This window comes from Lithobates pipiens, unplaced genomic scaffold, assembly GCF_037356315.1.
Source record: "Lithobates pipiens isolate NorthernLeopardFrog02 unplaced genomic scaffold, aLitPip1_a1.2 Scaffold_8, whole genome shotgun sequence".
NCBI lineage: Eukaryota > Metazoa > Chordata > Amphibia > Anura > Ranidae > Lithobates > Lithobates pipiens.
Window position 1 is genome coordinate 594,997,445 of NW_027507903.1, and position 26,593 is coordinate 595,024,037.

General features: G+C 41.7%; 1 protein-coding gene across 2 annotated transcripts in view; it reads left to right on the forward strand.

The window, feature by feature from the left end:
• LOC143961249 (A.superbus venom factor 1-like) overlaps positions 1-26,593 on the forward strand; it is a 251,857-nt gene that overhangs the window by 28,683 nt on the left and 196,581 nt on the right. For both annotated transcript variants that reach the window (XM_077470484.1, XM_077470485.1), the window contains exons 5-12: positions 1,373-1,464; positions 7,559-7,638; positions 10,659-10,746; positions 10,837-10,939; positions 13,151-13,271; positions 16,547-16,662; positions 23,379-23,525; positions 24,376-24,585. In XM_077470484.1, the coding sequence (XP_077326610.1) occupies positions 1,373-1,464; positions 7,559-7,638; positions 10,659-10,746; positions 10,837-10,939; positions 13,151-13,271; positions 16,547-16,662; positions 23,379-23,525; positions 24,376-24,585 (957 nt within the window). The remainder of the gene's footprint in view (positions 1-1,372; positions 1,465-7,558; positions 7,639-10,658; positions 10,747-10,836; positions 10,940-13,150; positions 13,272-16,546; positions 16,663-23,378; positions 23,526-24,375; positions 24,586-26,593) is intronic.

A 26,593-nucleotide genomic window follows, 5' to 3' on the forward strand; every position in this document is an offset into this window, starting at 1 on the left:
AAAAAGACTTGAAATCCCATCTTTAATTGAAACAACGTGGGTCAGATAAAAACAGTATCAAAAAATCCACAGCAAAAGAATAACAGGGTACAGGAAAATGTTGATGCATTGCGCACCGTAATCAGTGCTTACTCATAGCTTACTCAGCTATAAGTAAGCACTGATTACGGTGCAAAACGCGTCAGTATTTTCCTGTGCCCTGTTATTCTTTTGCTGTGGATTTTTTTACTTTGTTTTTATCTGACCCACGTTTTTTCAATTAAAGATGGGATTTCAAGTCTTTTTCCAGTGTGCGGCTATCCAGAGTTTTGTCGTGCTTGTTTGCTCATCCATGTGACAGAGCTTGGTGCCTGATTAGCTAATTACTAAGCACCTGCAGCTGGGACGAAAGAGAAGTGAGTCACATGCTCCTCATACCCAGAAGTACCAGGTACAGCATGTAGGTTCTCCAGATGAATGGAAAGTTGAGGGAATGAAAGGTAGATAAGTTTAAACAGTTGGGCATTGAACCACAACTCAAGTTTTAGAAATAAAAAATCTAAAAATATGTATATATTTTTTTTTAAAAAACAAGCAACTTTAGCTGCAATAGTGGCACAGTCCTCTGCACAGTCCTTCACAAAGGAGCACATTATGAAGTCACTTGTGGACTTATTACCAAGAACAGAGGCATGTCAGTACAGCAAGTGTTCAGAGAGTCTTAGCCCTTGTACACACGGTCGGAGAATCCGTCGGAATGTGTCCTATCGGACCGTGTTGTCGGATAATCCGACTGTTTGTGGTATGCATCGGACTGATTCCGTCGGAATATCCGTCAGACCCAATTTTCCAACTTGTTGGAAATATTTTCCGACCAACTGGTTCGATCGGACATACTCCGATCATGTGTAGAGAATTTTGATTGGAACAAGTGCCACGCATGCTCAGATCAAATTCCTACATCAAAGCTATTGGCTACTAGCCTGAACGTAGTCCCATCGTAACGAAATTACGTCATCACATTCTGAATGGTTCTGAATGATCGGATTTTTCGACAACTTAGTCCGACCGTGTGTATGCAACAGTTTCGGACAAGATCCGACTGACAAAATCCGACGGATTTGGTTGTCGAAATCTCCGACCGTGTGTACAGGGGCTTAAAGTAGAAAAACAGGTATGCAGCCAGATAGTTTTTTTTTTTTTCGTTTTAAGAAATAAATGAGGTGGGAGTGTTCCAAGGTGGAAGAAGGGAGCAGGGAACATGTGTGGGTGGGGGATGGGGGGTTGCAACCTGAAATTAAGCTTTAAACTGAACCTGTTACTCTGCTCTGCAAGGCAAAGCACAGATTAATCATATGAATCTTTCCTAATTCAGATCTTATTTTCTTTACAGAATCCTGATAACATAATTGTGAAGAGAAGTGAAGGCTCATCGTCATCATCAAGAATAGGCTTCGATTCCTTTAGACTGGATGATATTGCAAGGTAGGTTTCAGACAGAAACCCAGTGACTATATTCTCTTACTAAAAACAAAGTGTTTAGTGCTGGATACCTGATCCCCTGCTGTACGATGTGATTCTTTCTGCCGTAGTGATGAAGGGGCCAGTGGGTGGGACTACAGTATGAGGTGGGAGACCATAAGATTGGTACTCCTGAAAGTGTTGAATACCAGTGAAGATCTTAATCTTCCTCAGCTTGAACAATTATGTTGTAACATGTAGCACACAGATATTGGAAGAATTGCTCCCTTCTTTCCTTTCTCCATCTCCTACCTACCTGGATGACCATTTTTTGCTGGGGAGTAGCTGTGTCCTATTGCATTATATGCAGCTATGACTTGATAGGGAGGCCTGGAGCATATATAAAAAATAGGCTAAAGGCATACATGACTATGGGAATAGTCATCTATGCAACTATGTGAATAGGGAAGTTTTAGGGGTTAATATTTTTCCTGAATGTTGCATTCACTTACCTAATTGACGTCTATAATGGTCCAGGAGGGACTTTGAAAATTTCAGGAAAGGATGGAGAGCTGCAGATCCAGTTGATGGTCAAAGGACAAAGAAGAAACTTCACATCCACCCTTCCTGTTATAATAGTTGTAATGTTGGATATAGTTGATGGTGTTTTCCGTTTAGCAGATAAAGCCAGCTGACCCACATCCCTAAATTATAGAATAGATCACTAAAAAGTTTGTTTCCTTTAAGTGGGACTTTAAACGGGGCACTGCTTTACTAAAGTCAGGCAGTAGTTACTATAAATATATTTATTTTTATTGAAGTAAACTTAAAAATATTACAAATATGAAAAGCATGAAAATACAGGATGCAGATACGGAATGCAATAATGGAGATACAATGTGCAATAACCAACGCTCTATTGAAACAATTATGACAACAGAGATAACCCAACGCATTTCAAATCTATCGTAATAGTTCTCTTCTTCAGGGCTGGGTGGTTACGTCAAGACGATAATACATCTACGATTGAAAAAAACATGAATGTAAAAATACATAATCATGACATTATAATAATAACAACAAATACTTGATAAGTTGCTTGGTTTATATTAAAAACCAATTAAACACTAACCCTGCACATTGCATGACGATTTGCCAAACTTTTTACATCCAATTTAAAAACCATTTGAGAAATGCTGCAGCCTTAAAGCGGTAGTAAACCCAATTTAAAAAAACACTTACATTCCCGGCATGCCGGAAATGCAAACTTTCACATGGTTGTGCTCTCAACCAAACTTACAAACCATCCAATGGCTGGTTTCATAACTGATCACATGTGCAGCATCATGGCAGTTGAAGAATCATTAGAGGCCAAGATGGCAGCTTCCTTGACTGAAAACGATAGAAGGGTTTACTTCCACTTTAAAATGACCAAATGGGCTTGGAGGAGATGGACACATTCAAGATGGATAAGACAGACTGCTCAGGGAAAACTGTCAATTCACAGAGGGCACTCTGAGCAGCACCCCCAAGATGACCCTAATGGTGGCCTGGCAGACGACCAAAGTCACTGAGAGTATAATAGTCAACAGTGATTTAGTATGATCACCTCAGAGCTGAGAAACAATGCATCTAAAGCTATATGAATCGTCTACATATGAGGATATGAGGGTGTATATACCTACCCAGCCGGTCAGGCTGCGAAGAAACAGAGAAGAACCTTCACATCCACCCTTCCTGTTATAATAGTTGTAATGTTGGTTGTCCAAAACAGCTGATGGTTGTGGTCTTTTGAGGCAGTAAAAACTCAAAGCTAGTCTACTGGTTGGGGACTCATCGGTGGTATGATATACTAGGTCACATTCTGATAACAGTGAGTTAAATAGGAATTTGGGACAAGGAGGTTTCTGCGGATTTTTGGGATATTGTCACTGAACCAGTGTTTTGTGGCTGGGGGGCTAAATATAATTAGGTAGTTCCACAAATACAATATTAGAGATGTGGTTAGTTAGCTGTTTTAAAGTGATGTTGTGATATTCTTGTTATATCCTAATAAAACGCTTCAATGGCCATTTTGACTGCAAATTTTGGCATGGTCTATTTATCGGTGTATATACTAGGAGGGTTGGTTTGGGATGACTTAGCAGGTAATAGTTATAGATTGTTGACATCTACTTTACCTTAGTCATGTTGTTGGTGTGGGACAGTGTCAATAATCTGCATTGGCATTTATCTCAAGCTTACCTATTTGCAATTTCTTGCTTTCAACTCGTTTCCACACAAAGCCAGAAATCTCAGGCTACAAACATCATATGCATGCATTTGGAATACATAACAGACAATCTAATGTGCATGAATCTGATATTTATAAAGTGATTCTTTCTGGAATACCTTTTTGATGTTTTTGCCAGCAGTTGACCATTTCTTTACTGTAGCCATTTCATACAGCTTGATTATTATGGTATGAATAGTCTATATTTTTATATGTTTGAATATTTTTTTTTCTGGTGCATTACATTTTTATTCTTGGATTTAGATACAATTACAATACAAATGTTTATTGGGTTTCAATGAGAGTGGGAAGCCAGAGCTCTAAAATGGAATGTACATTGTAAGGGTCAGATAGAGTCCACCATGAGACGTGCATGGCAGTTCTCCTTCAACAGAAGATTAGTTATTTCATGTCATTCATTCCCCTTTAAATATTCACATATCTCCATCTAAATTTCTTCACTGCTATCTTTCTCAACTTTTTATTTTTTTCTAAACAACCTTTATTTAGAGAAAATGAAGTGATACAAAGGTCTGTTCAGTTACAATAACAGTAATATAGCCATGTAAAAATACTTCTGAGAAGGATTGTCAAGAACAGTTGAACATACTGGGTGATTACATATCAAAGTTACATTGAGAATTTGATGTTCTCTCGTTACAACAGTAGTAAGCAGGTCTAAGCCCCTGTACACACAGTCGGAGATTTCGACAACCAAATCCGATGGATTTTGTCCGAAACTGTTGCATACACACGGTTGGACTAAGTTGTCGAAAAATCCAATCATTCAGAACGTGATGACGTTATTTCATTACGATGGGACTAGGTTCAGGCTAGTAGCCAATAGCTTTGATGTAGGAATTTGATCTGAGCATGCGTGGCACTTGGTCCGATCAAAATTCTCTACACATGATCGGAGTATGTCCGATCGAACCAGTTGGTCGGAAAATATTTCCAACCAGTTGAAAAATTGGGTCCGACGGATATTCCGACGGAATCAGTCCGATGCATACCACACACAGTCGGATTATCCGACAACGCGGTCCGATAGGACACATTCCGACGGATTCTCCGACCGTGTGTACAAGGGCTAATACTGCCTCTTTCCCTCCTGTTTAAAATGAAGTGTACCGAAGAATAAAGAGCATCATAGTTAACTTGAATTCGTACTGTAATGTTTGGTTTGGTAAATCGGTGTCATCTAGGAGATTGGTTCTAAACGCAATCGCAATAGGGGATGTGTTTATTGTACATGGATGTGTTATAAGCGGATATTCCAGAGTGGTTTGTCTAGCATGTGGTGGTAACAGTGACACTCGGCCTGGAGTCTCAAAAATTGTCTATGATCCATGGATGCGGTCACTGGACCTCTAGCAACCAGTACAGAGGGAGGTGTATCTGGAAGGCCTAGTTCACGCTTAAGATGCTCGGGCAAGATAATGAGGAGTATTTTCTACATACTTTGGAGGGTATGGGGGGTAGTGGGAAGCATTTCATATGGGGTAGGGGGGTTATAAAGGAGGGCCGTGGGTATTGGGGGGAGGTGGAGTAGTATATGGTTAGGTAAATGCTCTCTGGGGAAGAGAGGATATGTAGGGTGTCCTACAGTGGTAGATAGAGGAAAGTCAAGGTGGAAGAGAGGTGACGGATGGTTGAGGGTCCTTCCTCCTCCTCCGATCTGAATAAAAACAGTGAACAACCTTCAATGGGTCAGTATTTTGGAGTTTTTGTCCGTTGTTTTGAAGTGTTGCCAACAAACCATATTTTCCAAAACTTGGAAGATGTCTCGTTGGCTTAATGTACCAGGGCTTCCATTTCCTCAACTTTGTTTATGTGCCAGAACCAATCCGCTATAGTTGGCGGATTGGGTGATTTTCACTTAGCTGATATAGTAAATTTGACTGTATTGACTAAGCGTAAGGTAAGGGAACGTTTGTAGTCTTTTTGAGGAATAGAAGAATGATGTAGGAGAATTTGGGCTGGGGAGAAGTTGAAGTAGTAGGTGGTAATATTCAGGACATAATAGGGGTTTGTCCAGAAAGTGTCCCAATTGGTGAAGGGGAAGAAATGAAATGCCATCTGTGCTGATAATCTGGATAAGGTCAGGAATGCAGCCTTTGAGAAAAAATGTTCAACTCTGATGTTGGGATGGGGACCAAAGTCCAATAGAAAGGCATCTGATAGGCCTGGGGATAATGCTGGGTTGTGGCAAATAGGGGTTAGTGGGCCCCAGAGAGGAAGATATGTTCAGTTTGTGGCAAGCCATCTTGAAAATGTGTAGCATGTTGTCAATTAACGGATGTCGTTTGCATTCTAGTGGTATGTGGGATGTAGAGATCCATGGAAGTTGATGTAGAGGTAGTGTAGAGAACGCATATTCGATTAGTACCCATGCTTTGAGTTGGGAGTGGACGTTCCAGTCTATAATTCTTGCTAGCTGACAATCCATTGATATTTTTCAATGTCTGGAAGGCCAATACCTACCTTTAGTTTGGGAACTGCTAGTCTTGTAAATGTTTGAAGATTTTAACTATTTTGTAGACTTCCGCTAATATTTGCTGGAATCTACGTTTTTCTATTCTTTCTATTTTAACATTTTGTCTTTTGTTTATGATAGATTTTAAAGAGTAACTCCAGTTTTGTTGAGAAAAAAACGTTCCCCTCTGGGTGATCTATGTACAGTGCAAGGATTTTAACAAACTTTTTTGCAGGTTCCTACCATTTGATATTCTGAAGAAATCCCTGTGTGTTTCTCTGTGCCCCTGGCCTGAGTGAGTCTAATGGGAATGGTTTCATAATTATCAACCAGCTGCTGCACTAGCAGGGCTCTAATGGAGGAAAATTGCAGGATCTGCATCCCTTTAGATGTACTTTTCTATTGGGAGTATCTCACCAAAAATTGCATTTTTGTTGCAGAGGATGCCAAAAATCTGACTTTTCATTTTGAGCACTTATTTTATGTTATACACCCCCAACAAAGCTCCTTTTTAGAGTGCAATATGTAGGGTATTTTGCTTTTCTTAGTGAGTTTGGGGGCACTATCACATTTAAATATGGTATTTTGGGTGATGGGGAGGGGCTTTATTTCTAAGTTGTTCTCATATCTCTTAGTTATCATATGGCCAGGAGTCAGTGTTTTATTGCAGTCGGGACGCTTTTTTATTGTTTCCATATTTTTATTGAAACATTTTCAAAGCAAGAGATGAAATAGTACCCTGTTTTCCCGAAAATAAGACCTAGTGTGATTGTCGGTGATGGCTGCAATATAAGCCCTACCCCCCTAATAAGCCCTACCCTGTTTCCCCAAAAATAATCCCTACCCTGAAAATAAGACCTACAAGGACTTTAACTAGGGCTTATATTGCAGCCATCACCGACAATCATGCTAGGTCTTATTTTTGGGGAAAAATAGTAGTTACAAGCATTCAGATTCAACATTTTCAAGTTCAATAGTGGTATATACATAGAAATGCTAAACTTGGCATGTAGTTAGTGCACAATAACAAAAGAGGCATTCAATATCCATAAGGATTTCCTCTGTCCCACTTTGGACAGTTGATTTATAGGTTATTCCAAAGATTTGACGCTGTTATACATACCATGTGTTTGTTATATGTGATCAATCTTTTTATATATATTGTCTGTATGTTTTATCAATAAAATTTGTTATTTTTATATATTTCATCACTGTTTCCCGGTCCGTTAAAATCCCGTCAAAATTTTTATTCATTCTATGTACCAGGGATGTGGACCTGAAAAGTGTACACAGCTAGTTGGCAAAATTCCCTTCAATATTTTTGGGCATTCAGCCACAACCATGAAACTATTGTACATTTTACCTTGCAGTTCTGGGGTTTGGACCATTTCAGCATCCTATGGGAATTCTGTTCAACAATATACTGCGCACTTTGAGGTGACGGACTATGGTAAGTGAAAAGTAGAGAGAGACATTGATAACTGGGTGCAAGAATTTTTTTTAGAAAAATAGATAACACACAATATATATGTCAAACCATAATCGGTTTACGCAATAAGACAATTACTAAAACCAATGCAAGGAGATATTTTTACTACTGACCACCAATGTAAGGGTCAATTATCTTCCCACTGACGGACAATGCAATATTCTTCCCTCTGACTAGTGTGAGGACCATTCTTCTTCTTACCTATTATCAATGTGGAGGGCATTGTTCCTTTTGCGTGCCACCAGTGTAAGGGGGACATTGTTCCCTCATGCTGGCCACCAGTGTAAGGGAGCATTCTTACTCCCCTAATCACCAGTTGTATAGGAATTCTTCCTTCTGCTGACCATCAATGTAAGGGACCTTTTTTCTCCCATATACACCAATAGAAGGAGCAGTCTTATGCCCACTGACACCAATGTAAGGGTCAGTTTTCTACTTACTGACCATCAATGTAAGGAGCATTCTTATTCTAACTGACCACAAAAGTAAGGAACCATTATTGTACCCATCAACCATCAATATAATGGACATTCCTCTTCCCACTGGTTACCAATTTAATGGACATTCCTTTTCACAGTAACACCAATATAATGTGCATTCTTCTTTTCACTGACCATCAATATAAGGGAGATTCTTCTTCCTGCTTACCCCCAATTTGAGATGCAATTTTTTTCTCCAGCTTACACCAATATAAGGGCATTCTACGTTCAACCAATGCCAATGTGATGGGTAGTCTTTTACCTACTGACCACCGATGTAAACGTACTTTTTCCACTAAAACCATAATAAGGGTTTGCTCTTCTTCTCACTGGCCACAAATGTAAGGAGTATTCTGCCACTAACACTAAAGTAAGAGATAATTCTTCTTTCAACTGACCACAAATGTAAGGGACATTCCTTCTTACACTGACACTAATGTAATGTGCATTAATTTTCCCACTGACCACCAAATATTTAGGACATTCTTTCTATTGACATCAAAGTAAAGAGCCTTCTAATTCCCTCTGACCTCCAATGTAGGAGCATTCTGCTTCCCACTGAGCCAATATAAGACCATTCTTCCTTTTTTTCACCAAGTGTAGAGGGAATTGTTTCTTTTATTGGCTACCAATGTTATGGGAGATTTTCCTTCTCCTGACCACAAATGTAAGGGTCTTTCTTTCCCTCAACTAACACTAATTTAAGGAAGATTGTTATTCCCACTGACATCAATGTAAGGGGCAGTCTTCTTATTACTTATCATCAATAATAGGAACATTCTAACTGACCACAAATGTAAGGCTGGGTTCACATATAAGCATGCAGTGACTCACAGCAGGAGTCCGGTCAGGGCCGTCTTTAATATTAATTGAACCCTGGGCAAAAAAATTCTTGGGGCCCCTTCCATTCAATTTCACTCTCCAGCTGCTCTGAGACATACAATAAATAACAGCTAGACTTAAAATCAGTTACTGTATCAGATCAGGCAGCAATTGCGATTGGTTGCCAGTGGTTATAGCATATAATTACTGCTTACTGACTGGTTGCTAGAAGTTACAGTACACATTGCGACTCACTGATTAGTTGCTAGAGGTTACAGCAAATGATTTCTGCTTGTTAATTGGTTGCTAGAGATTACTGTACAGTAATACTGATCACTGTGAATGCCACCTTTATTTACATATCAATACTGCCGACCCCTGTTATTTACTTAGTAACGCTGCCGCTATTTACATATGAATGCCGGTTATTTACAGGGTCTGAAGGTGAGTCATCTGTACATAACAAAAGGGCAGAGTCGGGGCAGCATTAGTACTAACACTTCACACTGAGATATCGGGACACAGCACAGGATTAAAACTTCAAGGGATGAGGGAATTTAAACTGGGATAGTTGTCAAGTAAGAGACAGCTGCTTGGGGCCCCACAACAATGACAGGGCCCAGGGCAGCTTCCCCTTTTGCCCTGCCTTAAAGATGGCCCTGAGTCCGGTGCATCCTCGTTCACCGTTTCAGGTCCAATTTCAGCCCAAATTTTTGGCTGAATTCAGACCTGAAACAGACCAAAAGATAAACAGGACTTCTATGCAAATCACACCAAAGCCACTGTGAAAATATGTGAACCAGCTCCATAGAGAGCCGGTCAAAATCTCCTGCTGTGTGAATTAGATGTGGGGAAACTCGCATCCAATTTCCACTAGTGTGAACCCAGCCTAAAGGGCCATTATTCTTTCCAATGGCCATCAATTAAATATTAATTCTTCTTGCTGGCCATAAATGTAACAAGCATTCATTCCCTCACTAGCAAAAATATAGGAGCATTATACTTCCCACTTACACCAATGGCAGCCTTTAACACAGACTTCAACCCACTGACCATCAATGTAAGGGGTATTCTTTCCACTAACACCAAAGTAACTTATTCTTCTTCCCACTGACCTTCAACGTAAGGGGAATTATTCCCACTAACTCCAGTGTAAAGGATAGTTTTTCTTTCCTTTGACCACCATTGTAATTGGTATTCTTCCCATTATAAACATGCAAGAGAGCATTGTTTTTCCCACTGATCATCAATGTAAGGGGACCATTCTTCCTCCTGCTGCTGGCCACCACTTTGAGAGGCTCACACTGATGATTTGTCAGGAGGGAATTTTCCTAGATGATGATAGAATGACATGGCCTGCTGGCATCATTAATCTCCTTATGAAAATTCCAGATCCGCACCCAAAAATACAGAAGGCAGAGAATCTACGTGACACCCAGTCAACTAGCATTTTCAGAAGGAGGTCAGAAATCATTGTCCCGATATTTTTGTGACTTGTAAAGTTTTACTTTTTAGACAAATGCTCAATTAGACCATCACAATAAGTGCTTCCAGCAGGAGAGCAGGTCTGGAGCAGTTGTTAGTCAAATAAAATAGCGTTTCTTTATGTAGATATTTTACGATCAGTAATGTTAACTATGTATATACTTTACATGGCGTGCTTCTTCTATTTATACATAGTTCAGCCAGATGTTGACATCAGTATTGAGCCACATGAACCATTTTACTGTATTCAGGATCAAGATTATACTATCAAAATTAAAGCAACGTAAGTACATTTTTGTCATTTCTATCAATTTTGCTAAAAAGCATTTACACTGCGAACTGTAGAACATTAGGTTTTTGTCTGTTTTCTTAGTTATACACATGGCATTCAAGTAAATGGTGATGCATTTGTATTATTTGGAGTGAAGAGGGACAATGAAAGGAAACATTTGCCAGATTCATTGAGAAGAACTAAGGTGAGAGTGTTAACTTTTAGTTTCTGGTAAATCAATGTAGTAGTTCTCCTGGATGTTAGGTAACAGTTCCTGGATCCAGCTAATTTAATGTCTCTGGGACATCAGCAGTAAAGGCTGGACACAGAGGTAGAAGAGGCATCTCCCTTGGGTGCCATGCTGTGGGGCAAGCAGCTGAGGCGAGAGCCTCTCCTGCTTCTGCACCACCCAATGAGATGGGACTGCTCATTCAGCAGTTTTGTTGGTTTCTGGTATTAGCTTCTATCTTTCTTTAGGGCTGGACCCTCTTTAGCACCTCTATTTGGGGGGCCAACTGCTGAATCCTGTCTCTGTATTTCTGCCCAGTTATACTCTTCCAGTACATGGATGAGGTTCACTTGAGGCCAACTCTTGGGCCTTCCTCCAATCAAGTCAGGGATTTCTATTTCTTCAGCTTCTTCATTCCACTTTTCTTTGCCACTGTTTGACTCCTAGTAGAGCATTCTAATTTATCATCTTACACTGTTTATGGTTGGGGTAGTCCCATTGGTGATGGCCCAACTAGACAGCCCCAGCATGGAGATAGTAACTTTGGTACTCTTTGAGGTAGCGGTCGATTTTACCGTGAGCAGGCATCCACTCACCACCCTTCAGAGTAGTATTTCTTTGTGTGCTTCAATGCAGAAAGCTCTGTCTATCCTTTCTGTCACTTTCCTGATGGCCACCTCCCATGGAAACATCTGTTCAGTTGCAGGTGGGTCTGTTAATTTCCCACCTATGAAGGCCATTGGGGAGTCAGAGCCTGTCGATATTGGCCACTAATGTGCTGTGACTGCTTCTGACTTAGTTACATTGTTTCCAAGGTTGAAAAAAACATAAGTCTATCTAGTTCAGCCAATAGAAAAATAAATAAATAAAACAAATAAAAATAATACCTACTTTGACCCTATACCCACAGTTAATCTAGAGCAGCTTTTCTCAACCTTTTCAACACAGAGGAACCCTTGAAATAGTTCTCCAGGCTCGGGGAACCCCTGCTACAAATTAGATATCTACAACTCATGATACATTAGTGTGATGGTCAGTGAGATGAATGGTCCTTACACTTGTGGTCATTGGGAAGAATTACCTCCTTACAGATAGCAAAAAAGATCAATGGTGTCAGTGGGAACTTATCCAAGAGGCAGAAATGGCCCAATGCTGAAGGAACCCCTAGCAACCTCTTGAGGAACCCTAGGGTTCCACGGGACCCTGGTTGAGAATCACTGATCGAGAGGAAGGCAACCCCTCCCTCCCTACACCCCCCCCCCCCCCTTCCCTGTATAAAGCATGGTCCAATTTGCTCCAGCAGGGGAAAAATAAATTTCTTCCTGATCCCCCTTAATGTCATCCGATATTCCTTCAATCAACAATATTTGGTGTTATTACTTATAAAAATTAATACCCAGTTATATTTTGTGCATTTAGGAATGCGTCTAGTAAGATGGACAGAATTCATTCTTGGAGGAATCGGTTCCACATTTTCACAGTCAAGTAAACCTTCCCATACATGAAGGTTAAATCTCTTTTCCTCCTGATGTAAAAAGTGCCCCCCTTGTCCTTTCTATAGTAACACATGGCTGCATAGTGTAATCCATAAAATACTCTATAAAAACAGAGTCAAACTGAGAATCTCCACTTCAGTTAAACATTGCAGAGCACTTACAGAGACAATGTCCCTCACATTGAAGTCAAGAGTGGCTCTGGTAACACAGGTGAACAGCTGGAGGAATCATCTCCACTGGAAATGCGGTACAATGGTAGCAACTGGGGTATGGCTCCCCAACAAAACTTGAGAACTGGCCCAGCTGCCCAAACCCAATTTTGACAGTTTTAGGTTTCACTTGGCTACAGATCACTACCCAGCTACCTCTGCCTCCTCAAGGATGGCCTCTGATCAAGTTGTGGAAAAAAAAGTTAAAGTGGTCTTCGCTGGCATCTGAGCATGGTGAACAAATGGGTTGCCTGCTACTTTTTGAAAAGCACTTGATTGGCTCCTAGTGCTTTCCCTCCTTCTCCCAGTCTAAATGCTTCTGTACTCTATTTGTGAAGATTACATGAGGCTTATAACAGGTCAGATACACTTGGCATTTAATAATGCATTTCATGTTTATTATAAATAACTATATCATTGGTGCTTTTTTATATATTTGCCTGGAGTTCAGCTTTAATTTCTTTCATACTTTTGGTCATCAGATCTATCATGGTGAAGGTAAAGCTATTTTGGAAAGAAAAGATCTGCAGAAAGTGTTGAGAAATGAACAGGAAATGATGGAGTGGACCTTGTACGTGACTGTCACTGTTATCACTGACTCGGGTGAGACTGGAGATTTGACAGCTATAGGAGAACCTGGTATTTGATTTGGGGATAAACAAATTCTCTGATGGTTTTTCTCTGATGGCTTTTCTCTGAAGTTACATGTGTTCTATAAATATGTCATATCTATCTAGAGAAATCTTTCAACCTTTTAGATAACCTTACAAAGAGATCAGTTTAACATCAATGTGAGGTAACATTGGAAAAATTTTCTTTCTATGTATACTTTAAATTTATATCATTACATAGAGGGAGACGTATCAGTACATAGAGGGAAATGTCCCATATTTTCTCTAATAGATTAATGCCTGTATGGCCATGTCCATCTAGTGGCCAAAATGTGGTATAATTTTCTCATTGTGCTATTTCAGAAAACAATACTGCATTTTGGAGCATAGATGATGCTGATGATACAGGCATTAATCTCTTAGAAAAAATACAAGACATTTTGTTCGGCTTGCACCAAATTCTTCTGACATTCGTGCAACAAATGTTTTGGAAACAGACATGTGCAATTCGTTTTGGTCTGAATATAAATTGGATGGACGGGGGGGGGGGGGGGGGGTATTTTTACCTACAGGTAAGCCTATAATAAGGCTTAGGCCGTGTACACACGGGCGGATTGTCTGTCCAACTTAGTCCGCTGAACCGTGTTTCAGCGGACAATCCGCTCGTGTGTGGGCTTCAGCTGACTTTTTCAGCGGACTGTCTGACGAACAAAGTCTTACGGAATTTCCGTAATTTTGTCCGTTCAAACTTGGTTTTGTCCGTCCAAACTTGGTTTCAGCGGACAGTCCGCTCGTGTGTAGGCAAGTTGGACAGACTAAGTATGGCGCATGCTCAGAAAGGATTTACACGGCCGAAGGTTACATTGCAGTGTATTGGACGTCGTTTTTCTAGTCCCATCGTACGTGCTGTACACGTCATCACGCACGCTTTCAGCGGACTGTCTGCTCATCGTGTGTGGTCAAGTCCGTTCATTCAAATTTTGAACGGACTGTCTGTCGGATTGTCTGACGAACTTAGTTGGGCAGACAATCCGCCCGTGTGTACGCGGCCTTAGGCTTACCTGTAGGTAAACTGAATATCTCCTAAACTTGCATGGTTTAGGAGATATTCACCCTGCATGCAGCTGCTGATGTCAGTGGCACATGCACTGTGAAGGTCCGACTTACTGTGCTGGAACTTCCGAGGTTCTTGCCGAAACCGAGGGCTCCCGCGTGCATGCACGGGAGTGATGTCATCCGGCCACTCGCAGCGACAGAGGCCACTTTCCCAGAAGAAAGGATGGGAGAAGATGTTAGCCATCCCAGTGGTAACTGGGTGCCGCTGAGAGTGCTTTGTTCTAAGCTGAGTATTTCATAATGTGCTAGTATGCACATTATGCTTTTGTCTTGCAGGTTTTTTATTTTTCCCTAGGTTTACAACCATTTTAAGGACGCAGCAGCCGGCTTCATGCTCCCCACTCCTTAACAACCAACTATTCTTCACACAGAATTTGAATCGGTCGATCATTTCTCTACTCATACCCAATTAATTTTTTTTTCCAAAATTTGGAATTAGTTTGAAAATTAAACTAAACTAAATTAAATTAATTCCCAAACTAATAAACCAAGCAAAATTAGTAACAACGAATCTATCTGAAACAAAAATGTTTCCATTCTGGACATGTCTATTTGGAAAAAGAACACTATGAGACTGTTGACTTTTTCAGCACAGCCTCAGGTGGTGGACCCATAACAGCTTGGGCTCCAAGTGGGTTGAATGATGCTTGCCGTCATTTGACTCAGAACACTGGCTCTGGATCGAAATAGAAATTGCAGTTGTTTTTCTATTTTAAAAGCAGATTTCTGCCTTGGGGAAAATTTTTTTAAGTCAGCAGCTACAAATACTGTAGCTGCTGACTTTTACTATATTTACTTACCTGTCCAGGGAGCCCACAATGTCGGCACCCCACCTGACCCGAACTTTGGATCGACTGTCGGGTGCAGCCGCCACCATTCCAGGTAAGGGAACCCCCTACTGCACATGCACGAAGAGCGTTGAACTTTCTGATTGGCCCAACAGTGGAGGAAGGAGGAGGGAGCAGAACAGAGGTGGGGAAGGGGACCTGTCAAAAACAGGTACCTGTTCCCCCCTCCCTCCTGAAAGATGGCAAATGTGACACTGGAGGGGGGGAGGAAGCAATTAAGCAGATGTTACACTTTTGGGTGGAACTCCGCTTAAATAATGCCCAACCACTTGAGCTTTCAAAAATTGAGTTCTAGTTTAAAGGTAAGGTAGCCACTGCAATAATAGCTCAAAATTTTTTATATGAACTATACTTTCTGATTAAGTAGTATTACCTACTTTAACCGCTTGTAAACACACAAATCCCTGTTCTGTTCTGTGAAGAGAGACAGATCATGAGTTCCTAAAAGCTAGGAATCACAATCTGTCATCTCTTCTAGGTCACTCCCCTCCCCCCACAGTTAGAACACACACTAGGGAACACAATTAACCTCTTGATCACCCCCTAGTGTTAACCCCTTCTCTGCCAGTGACATTTTTACTGTAATCAGTGCATTTTTATAGCTCTGATCGCTGTATAAATGCCAATGGTGCCAAAAATGTGTCAAAAGTGTCTGCCATAATGTTGCAGTCCTGATAAAAATCAAAGATCTCAGCCATTACTAGTAAAAATAAATAAAAAAAGAATAAAAATGCTATAAATCTATCCCATATTTTGTAGACGCTATAACATTTGCGCAAACCAATCAATATACACTTATTGCAATATTTATTACTAAAAATATGTAGAAGAATACATATCAGCCTAAACTGAGAAAAAATTGGCCTTTTTTTTTTTTTAAAAAGGAGATATTTTTTATAGCAAAAAGTACAAAATATTGTGTTTTTTTTCAAAATTGTCGCTCTTTTTTTGTTTATAGCGCAAAAAATTAAAACCGCAGAGATGATCAAATACCACCAAAAGAAAGCTATTTGTAGGAAAAAAAGGACGTTAATTTTTGTTTGTGTGCAGTCCCGCTCGACCGCTCAATTGTCAGTTAAAGCACCGCAGTGCCAAATCGCAAAAAATGGCATGGTCATTCAGCAGCCAAATCTTCCGGGGCTGAAGTGGTTAATATTCTAATATGAAAAGTGAGAAGATAAGGTTTTATTAGACAGAACCTATAGAATTCAGGCTTAGAATAAGTTGCACACATGCTGTATATAAGAATCTTTCTACTTGCTGATATTTTATTCTGTTCCTTGCATGTTGTCTCTCACCTTAGGATCTGGTATAGTAAAAGCAGAATTGGAAAATATTCCCATAGTTAATAAGCTATATAAAATCATCTTCACCAAAACCCCTGCATACTTCAAGCCTGGGCTGCCCCATGACTTTACGGTATGTATCTCTCTATAAGAAGATATTACTCGATAGGAGTCTACTTTCAGCAGCTGCCCAAGAAGGACCAGAATTATATATATTTTTTCAATTGTTTAGGATAGATCAGAGTAGGGTTAAAAGTTTATGCTAAGCTAGGCATACAATAGAAGAATTCTATACAACATTTTTCATTTTCAAACTATTTGTTGGAATTTCAAGTGGCTAGATGGGTCTAAGAAAATTCAAGGAGCAGGAAGAACATTTTTTCTCAGACGAAGTTCTGATTGTGGTTTTAATTTAGTAAAAAATCATACATATTGTACTGTGCCTATTCTAGGCACAAGAGAAATACATCTGAGATTCCATTAAAATTGAAGGTCTGGACTAAATTTTAAGGGCTTCAAATAATATTTGTTGACTCGGTGATGTCAAGATCAAAAGCTCTAATGAACTATTTTTCAGAATTTCTGTACGAATGTTCAGATGAATTTCTACTGGTGTAGGCAAGCTTTAAATGCTGTTTGTCTTCTCATTAACTAGTTTTCAATAACACATAAAGAGAGGTATAGAGAGAAGTGAGACCTGCGTTCTAGCAGTGGGTTCTGGAATATGCATTGCTGCAAAGGAAGAATGCAATCAGCCTTATCCCCCATAGAAGAAGTCCTCATGCTCCCCACTAAGGGGTAGCCCATGTGTGACAGACCCAACTGGAACAGGGGCTTTTGGAGGAGACTGCAGGGTAGCCTCTTGCCTACTGATTTTGAGCTTTGGCATTTGAGGGAGCTCCAAGCATTCAGGAAGATGTCCTAATATATAATGCAAGATGACATGTTATTGCAGAATTTTGGCAGATAGGGAGGCCATGATGATCTTTGCTCGCTTGAAACTCAGTGAGTAGTTGGATGTGAAAAGAAAGCTGGTTAATGAGATTTTGAAAGCTCTTGGTCTTCTTGAATTCTGGGGAACTGGTGCCAAATTGTCTGGGGTGGGCACTCCCTGACTAATCAAGGCTTATCTAGGGGTCTAGCTGTTAATTAACTTACTGATTAATTAGGTAGCTGTTGACTGGATTGCTATTTGATTAGATCACTGTTAGCTTCTAGTGGATCATTAGATGTACTCTTAGCCCTTGTACACACGATCAGAGATTCCTTCGGAATGTGTCCTATCGGACCGTTTTGTCGGATATTCCGACTGTGTGTGGTATGCATTGGACTGTGTCCGTCGGACCAAATTTTCCAACTTGCTGGAAATATTTTCCGACAAACTGCTCCGAACGGAAATACTCCGGTCATGTGTAGACTATTCCGATCGGACAAAGTGCCATGCATGCTCAGATCAAATTCCTACATCAAAGCTATTGGCTACTAGCCTGAACGTAGTCCCATCGTAACGAAATTATGTCATCACGTTCTGAAAGATCGGATTTTCCGACAACTTTGTCCGACCGCGTGTATGCAACAGTTTTGGACAAGATCCGTCGGACAAAATCCAACGGACAAAATCGGACGGATTTGGTTGTCGGAATCTCCGACCATGTGTACAAGGGCTTAGATGTAATGATAATATTGCTGTTTAAAGTTTGCATTGTTTAGGATAATGTGATCAAGTAATTTTAATTTTATCTGATTGTAATTTTAAATTGTAATTTTATCTGATTTTGTGTGGTATAAATTCTGTGTGAATTTTCAACAAAGAGATTTCCAGTTTGCACCTAAGCTAGTGTCGTCTAGTTCTTGGGTGCAAATATCAGCTACAATACCTGGTTCCTGGTTCCAGAGTGGAGGAAGATGTATCTTGAGGTGCCAGGCAGTCCGCCAGTCTAAGTAGAATTGTTCCTAATTACATCCTGATTCTGGATGGCTCCACAAAAGAAAATAATTTTCCTGGCTCTCTGACTAACACCTTATATGCCGTAGTCCTATAGAATCTATTGACTGGCAGGGCACAGTTTCCACACAACTCGGAGTAGGATGCCAGCTTCAAAAGCCATTACCTAAATGATGTTTACTGCTATTGCTAGTCAGCTTCCAACAGGGACAGCTAGTAAAAAAGAGTGAGTAATCTCTAGGTCAGCTGTCTTCAAACTATGGCCTGCAGACAATAGCTGGCCTTCTAGGAGATAATATCAGGTCCACAATGATTCTCAGACTCAGTGTACAGCATTTATATAAGATGGTGTCTGCTTCTAAAGCCCCCCTCCCCCACATCTGCAGCCTCCATCGCAGGTACCACCCACCTGACTACTCTGTATCATTGGTTGTTAGGACTGCCAACGTACTAGCAACCAATAACGTACTAGACCTGTAATTTAGACCTAGCTTGCCCTCTTTCCAGACATGCTCCACCCCCCAGCTACCACTCTGCTGCTACACAGCCAAAGCCATGCTGTGTAAGTCGAATTACAGTAGTAAGGGGGAATCTCATGTGGACACTGATGTAGGGGGTGACTCTAATAGGGACAATAATGTAATGAGACTCTGGTGGGAACACTGATGTAAGAGGAACACTGACAGGGACACTACTGAGTTAAGGGGTGACTCTGATGAGCACACTGATGTAAGAGGGGACACTGATGGGGGCACCGATGTTAGAGAACTCTGATAGGAAGACTATTGAGTTAAGGGGTGACTTTGATGAGGACACTGATGTAGGAGGGGACACTGATGGAAGCAGTGATGTTAAGGAATCTCTGAGGGGGACACTACTGAAGTAAGTGGAGATCTGATGAGGACACTGATGTATGAAGAGAATCTGTGCGGACACAAATTAAAGGGGGGAATATGCTGGGAAAGCTGATGTAAGAAGAATGTTGATGGGGACCCTGATGTAAAGGAGATTCTGATGAGAAACGTGCAGACTCAATTATTGGCTCACATTTATTTAGAATTTCTTTGCTTTGTTTTTCCAAAGTTCTTTCTCTTTTGTCGCGTACACACGATCGGACTATCCAGCGGACCGCCAGACGTGTGTGGGCTCCGGCGGACTTTTTCTTCCCAAAAGTCAGACGGACGTTGAAAGAAGACTTGACTCAGACTCGGCTTTCCGGAGGACAATCCGCTCGTCTGTGTGCTAGTCCGCCGGACTTTCCAAATGAACGGACGAGCCCACACACGGACTAAAGTCCATTCATTTTGAACATGACTACAGGTACGACAGGACCAGCGAAGGAAGTTAATGTCGCCACTTCAATTCCCCCCAAAGTCCATACCAGACCCTTATCCGAGCACGTAGCCCCAGCCGGTCAGGAAAGGGGGTGGGGGCGAGTTAGCCATACCAGGCCGTATGTCCTCAACATGGGGGGATGGATGCTCAGAAGAACCGAAGAGCGGGAGAAGAAGCTGGAAAGCGTGGAGAAGTCAGAAGAAGACCCCCGGCGCTGCTTAATTAACTACTTTAAAAACCTGTGTAGTGTTTTATTGCCTCTTTTCCCCCAGATAAATGGGTAGGGGTACGATGTACCCCATACTCAATTGCATAGGGTGGGGGGCCAGGATCTGGGGGACCCTTTATTAAAGGGGGCTCCTGGATTCCGAAAAGCCCCCGCCCGCAGACCCCAACAACCAACAGCCAGGATTATCGTGAAGAGACCCTTGTCCTCATCAACACGGGGACAAGGTGCTTTGGGGTGGGGAGCCCTCAGGGTGCCCTTTTCCCTAAAGCACCCCCCATGTTGAGGGCATGCGGCCTGGTACAGTTTGGGGGGGTGCTAGCTCATCCCCACTCCCTTTCCTGACCAGCCGGGCTGCATGCTCAGATAAGGGTCTGGTATGGACTTTGAGGGGACCCCCGCGCCGTTTTTCGGCATAGGGGTTACCCTTAAATCCCATACCAGGTGACAGGGCTCGTGAGGTGTCAATCTTGCCGAAAGAAGCGCCGATATTGACTTCCTTCGCTAGTCCTAGTCCTAGTTTCTAGTCCTAGTACCTAGTTCCTTCGCTAGTCCTAGTACCTGAAGCCACGTTCAAAAGGAACGGACTTTAGTCCGTGTGTGGGCTAGTCCATTAGTTTGGAAAGTCCGATGGACCTCCACCAAAAGTCTGGCGGATTGGCCAGACCTAGTCGTGCTGATTACGGAAAAATCACTTTGTGCTGATTACAGAAAAAGCTCCAAGTAAAACATATTCATTTGTTTAACTATATTAATTAATTTAAAAAAATGATTTTTTTCCATCCACAAATGATCTAAGTGCAACACCATATACTGTATCATGCACTCCTCTACACTCTCATCACAGCTGTATATTTCTTTAACTGCTTGCCGACCGCCGGCTGTCAAATGATGGTCCATTTAAGCAGGGAATACATGCGATCGTGCGCGCATCCCTGTCCTTTCGGTAGTGGCGTGTCACGGAGACACAGCTTGCCACTGAGGGGGATGAACAGCCACTGGGTATGGCTGTTTACCACGTGATCAGCCATGATGAAGTCACAGCCGATCACAGATGGTTACACCCCCACTGTGCACGGCGCGTGCGCACGGTAGCAAGCACGCTGCACATGCACGTCGGTGGAGGCGTGTTCCTGGGAACACTTCTCGTCACCGACGCTGGTAAACAGCCATTGGCTGGCTGTTTATCCACGTGATCGGCTGTGATCATTTCACAGCTGATCACTAAATGTAAACAAACCTCGGTAACGAGATGTTAAAGGGTTCTCCTCCTCACACACCGATCATGTGTGAGGAAGAGATTGCGGTAACATACCTGTCACAGCCCATCAGAGTACCTGAGTACCTGTCACAGCCCACCAGAGTACCCGAGTACCTGTCACAGCCCATCAGAGTACCCGAGTACCTATCACAGCCCATCTGAGTACCCGAGTACCTGTCACAGTCCATCTGAGTACCTGAATACCTGTCACAGTTCATCTGAGTAGCTGAGTACCTGAAAGTCCATCTGAGTACCTCAGTACCTGTCACAATCCATATGAGTACCTGTCAAAGTCCATATGAGTATCTGAATACCTGTCACAGTTCATCTGAGTACCTGAGTACCTGTCAGTCCATCTGAGTACCTGAGTACCTGTCACAATCCATATGAGTATCTGAGTACCTGTCACAGTTCATCGGAGTACCCGAGTACCTGAGTACCTGTCACAGTCCATATGAGTACCTGAGTACCTATTACCGCCCTTCAGAGTACCCGAATACCAGCCACCAGGCCATCAGAGAACCCGAGTATCTGTCACCAGGCCATCAGAGTACTCAAGTACCTGTCTTCAGCCCATCAGAGTACCCGAGTACCTATCTGCAGCCCATCAGAGTACCCGAGTACCTATTTGGAGCCCATGCCTCATAGAATATATGTTGGGGTGTTTGATTTCCAAAATGGGGTCATTTTGTGGGTAATTCCACTGTCCTGGTGCTCCTGGACCATCAAAAGTGTGATGGGTAGGAATGAAATGAGATGTGTCATTTATGCTCCTAGAACGCATGAAGGTACTACTTCAATGTTTGGCCTCCCTCTGTGAACAGGTTGTATAAAAGTCCTACATATGTGGTATCACCATACTCGGGAGGAGTAGCAGAATGTGTTTTGGGGTGTAATTGTTGCTATATACATGCTATGTGTTAGAAATATCTTATAAATTGACAACTTTGTGTAAAAAAAAAATGCGTTTTAATTTTTTCCCATATTTTCCAAAAACTTCTGGAAAAAAATGAACCATTCAAAAGACTTATTATGCCTCATAGATTATATGTTGGAGTGTTTGCTTTCCAAAATGGGGTCAGTTTGTGGGCAATTCCATTGTTCTGGTACTCTAGGGCCTTCAAAATGTAATAGGTGGCTGTGAAATGAGATGTGTAATTTTTGCTCGTAGAACGCCTGAAGGTGCTATTTCAATGTTGGTCCTCTGTATGTGGCCATGCTGTGTAAAAGTCTTGCACATATGGTATCGCCATACTCGGGAAGAGTAGCAGAATGTATTTTGGGGTGTAATTAGTTGTATGCATATGCTGTGTCTGAGAAATAACCTGATAATATGACAATTTTGTAAAAAAAATAAAAAATAAAAAAAAACTTCATATTGCAAAGAATTGTGGGAAAAAATGACAACTTAAAAAAACTCCTCATGCTACTTACTTAATACCTTGGAATGTCTACTTTCTAAAAAGGGGTCATTTGGGGGTATTTGATTGGCACCATAGTTTGTAGACTCTATAAATTTCACAAAGACCAAATAATATACACTAATTTGGGTTATTTTTACCAAAGATATGTAGCAGTATAAATTTTGGCCAAAATGTATGAAGAAAAATTACTAATTAGCAAAGTTTTATGACAGAAACAAAGAAAAGGGCATTTTTTCACATAATTTACGTATTTTTTTATTTATAGCACAAAAAATAAAAAACCCACTATTGATTAAATACCACTAAAAGAAAGTTCTATTTGTGTGGAAAAAAGGATGTAAGTTTCATATGGGTACAGTGTTGCATGGCTGAGTAATTGTCATTCAAACTGTGAAAGCGCTGAAAGCTGAAAATTGGTCTGGTCAGGAAGGGGGTGTAAGTGCACTGTATTGAGGTGGTTAAAGGAACCAATGGGACAGACAGCAAATAAAAAACAAAATAAAAAAGGAAGACCTTTTTAGATACACTTTAAACCTATTCTTTATATAAAGAAAAAATACCTACAGAACTAAATTGGTCAATGGTCAGCAGCATTATGCCTTTATTTAATGCTGTCAGATTGGACTAAAAATGAATAATTCTTCCTTTTTTGTTGTAGGTTCTAGTCACAAACCCCGATGGCTCACCAGCTCGTGGTGTCCCTGTGGTGGTCCAACCTGGACCATTAAGAGGAATAACACAAGACGAAGGGACTGTCAAACTGACCCTGAATACAGAAGCCAATATAAACTCTTTGCAAATAATGGTAAGTAAAAAAAAATTAAAAATAATCATCTTTACTTACTCATGTCAATAGTGGTAATAGGTGGTCCATATTGTCTACTTTAGTTAAAGTGTTACTAAACCCAGGTGCCTGCATTCACTATATCTGGTCTCCCACAGTACACAGAACATGGAAATGCAATTACTTTAGTAAATATTAACTGCTAAATACCTTTTCTCAACAGCAGTATATACCAGACTTGTGACTTCTATCAGTGTCTGGTTAAAGCTTGTAGGAAGCATTTTCATGAGGCTGCATGACCCCTGACCCTCTATCTTGACATTGCCGATTAGCCGTGTGCTGATCACATGCACCCTCCCACAAAAAAAAAAAAATTGTTAGCAATACGCACCAAACTGAACATGTGCAGAGTGACCCCAAAGGCTCTGTTCTATCAGGAGATGGATTGGGGACAGTAGAAGAAGGGTAAGATCAGAGAAGACAGGATCAAACAGCCTTTTTACACAATGCAGAGGATTAATCCCTTAGGTTCCACAGTGAGTTTAACAAGCATGCTTTACTGCATATACAGTCTGATATACAGTCTGATTCTAATATTGTGGGTTTAGTAACACTTTAAAGAGACCCTTTCGCCAGACCAATCATTTAAACAAAAAACTATTGATGCATTTTTTGCATGTCATTCATCTGTAAAATCCTCCCTTGTTTAGACATCCAAAAGCCCTAAAGCTGCTGGTCGGCGTCGCCATCTTTGGCGTAATAACAGCATCCCCGGCAGACTTAGAGCTGTCATTCTAGTGAAACTCTATAGAATTGCTATTCACTCTTCCCCTGACAGTTACTTCATTGTGCAACATCTGTTGGTTTTTAGGCTAAAACAGATGTTTCGACATTCAAGAATGAACATCAAGCCACCGCCAGCATGACAGCCACAGCATACAAACCAGTTTCTGGCAATTACCTTCACCTCAGTGTCACAGGGACGGAGCTGCTGAGAGTTGGAAAGAATGTCTTCATTAACTTTATTATTCGGAACAGCGACCCAACAATTCTGAGTCAGATCAACCACTTCACCTACCTGGTAACAATAATTATCAATTCCACTGTGATCGCATTGTACAAAAGTTTATTACAAGCAGGCACTTGAAGAATAGCATGCACCCCCTGGTACTTGCAAATGTAGTCCGTTGCTTTTTAGAGGTCTTCAGAAGCCCCAAAAACCAATGTAGCCTGTGTTTTGCTTTGTTTTTTAAAGAGGAAGTAAACTCTCCCACTCTGATTCTTCTTTTCATTTAGTCCATTATAATAAGTAATTATCAAACTATAGCCACTGTAATCCAGCCCAAATCGCATATTACTTACTGTTTAAACAAACTTTAAAAAAATTGTTTTCAGGGGTTAGGCAGCCCCACCTTAAGTATTGTTTTCTGAGTCCACAGTGGAGTGTATTTCGGTCCTTACATTGAGCACTTCCTGTACTGTTAACCAAGCCTCCTTCTCAATCCAACGTTTCTATGGCAACCCTGCTTCCCTGTTCATAGCTGACTTGTTTTATTTCATAGTATTTACTTGTGCCTCTTGTCTAATGTTTGCCTTTGTCAGTCTTATCAGCTTCAGCTGATAAGACTGCAGTAATGGCCAGGTTTACACTGCATGTGATGTGACATGGTCACATGGGGTGTAGGAGGAAGCTCTGAGTGATTATGAATAGAGTTGAGCACACACCTGGATGTTCGGGTTCGACGGGTTCGGCTGAACTTTGCAAAAACGCTCGATTTCGGTACCCGAACTTAACCCCGAACCCGAACCCCATTGAATTCAATGAGGACCCGAACTTTTGAGGACTAAAATGGATCTAAAAAAGTAATGGAAAGGGCTAGAGGGCTGCAAATGGCAGCAAAATGTTGTTAAGAGCAGGGGAATAGGGAAATAACTTAAAATAACATAAAATACATAAAAATAAAAAATAATAATGACCTAGGAGGATGAGGTCCATATGGTGTAGGAGGTTGAGGTGGCGGTGGATGTGGCAGTGTAGGTGGAAGCAGCGATGGAGGAGGACAAGGTAGCCAACACTGGTTTTTGCTTTTAATTAATTTATTTTTTTAACTACTTGCCGCCCGCCCTATAGGCAATTGACGGTGGCAAAGTGGTTTCATAATCCTGATCAGACGTCATATGACGTGATCAGGATTATGAGCCGCTGCGCGCCCCCGGGGGCGCGCATCGCGGCGATCGTTGTTGCGGGGTGTCAGTCTGACACCCGGCAACTACGATCTCGGTAAAGAGTCTCCGACAGAGACTCTTTACTACGTGATCAGCCGTGTCCAATCACGGCTGATCACAGTGTAAATAGGAAGAGCCGGTGATCGGCTTTTCCTCGCTCGCGTCTGTCAGACGCGAGTAGAATAGAGCTGATCGGCTGTTGCTCTGACAGGGGGGGTCTGTGCTGATCGATTATCAGCACAGCCCACAGCCCCCCCGAGGATGCCCACACTGGACCACCAGGGATGCCACCAGACCACCAGGGATGCCCAGCAAAAGGTAATCCTCCCTAGACCACCAGGGATGCCAGTCAGCACAATGGATGCCAATCAGTGCCCATAATGGATGCCAATCAGTGCCCATAATGGGCATCACTGATTGGCATGCATTATTGTTTGGCACTGATTGGCATCCATTAGTACAGTATAACACCAATGCCGCCTATGAGTGCCCACCTGCACCGCCTATGAGTGCCCACCTGTGGCGCCTATCAGTGCCCACCTATGCCGCCTATCAGTGCCCACCCGTGCCCATCTGTGCCGCCTATCCATGCCCATCTGTGCCGCCCATCCATGCCAATCCGTGCCAGCTATCAGTGCCAATTTGTGCCACCTATCAGTGTCCATCCGTGTCGCCCATCCGTGTCGCCCATCAGTGCCGCCTATCAGTGCCGCCTATCAGTGCCACATATCAGTGTCCATCAATGCCACCTCATCAGTGCCACTTCATTGGTGCCACATCATTGGTGCCCATCAGTGCCGCCTTATCAGTGCCCATCAGTGTAGCCCCATCAGTGCCCATCAGTGAAGGAGAAAACTTACTTA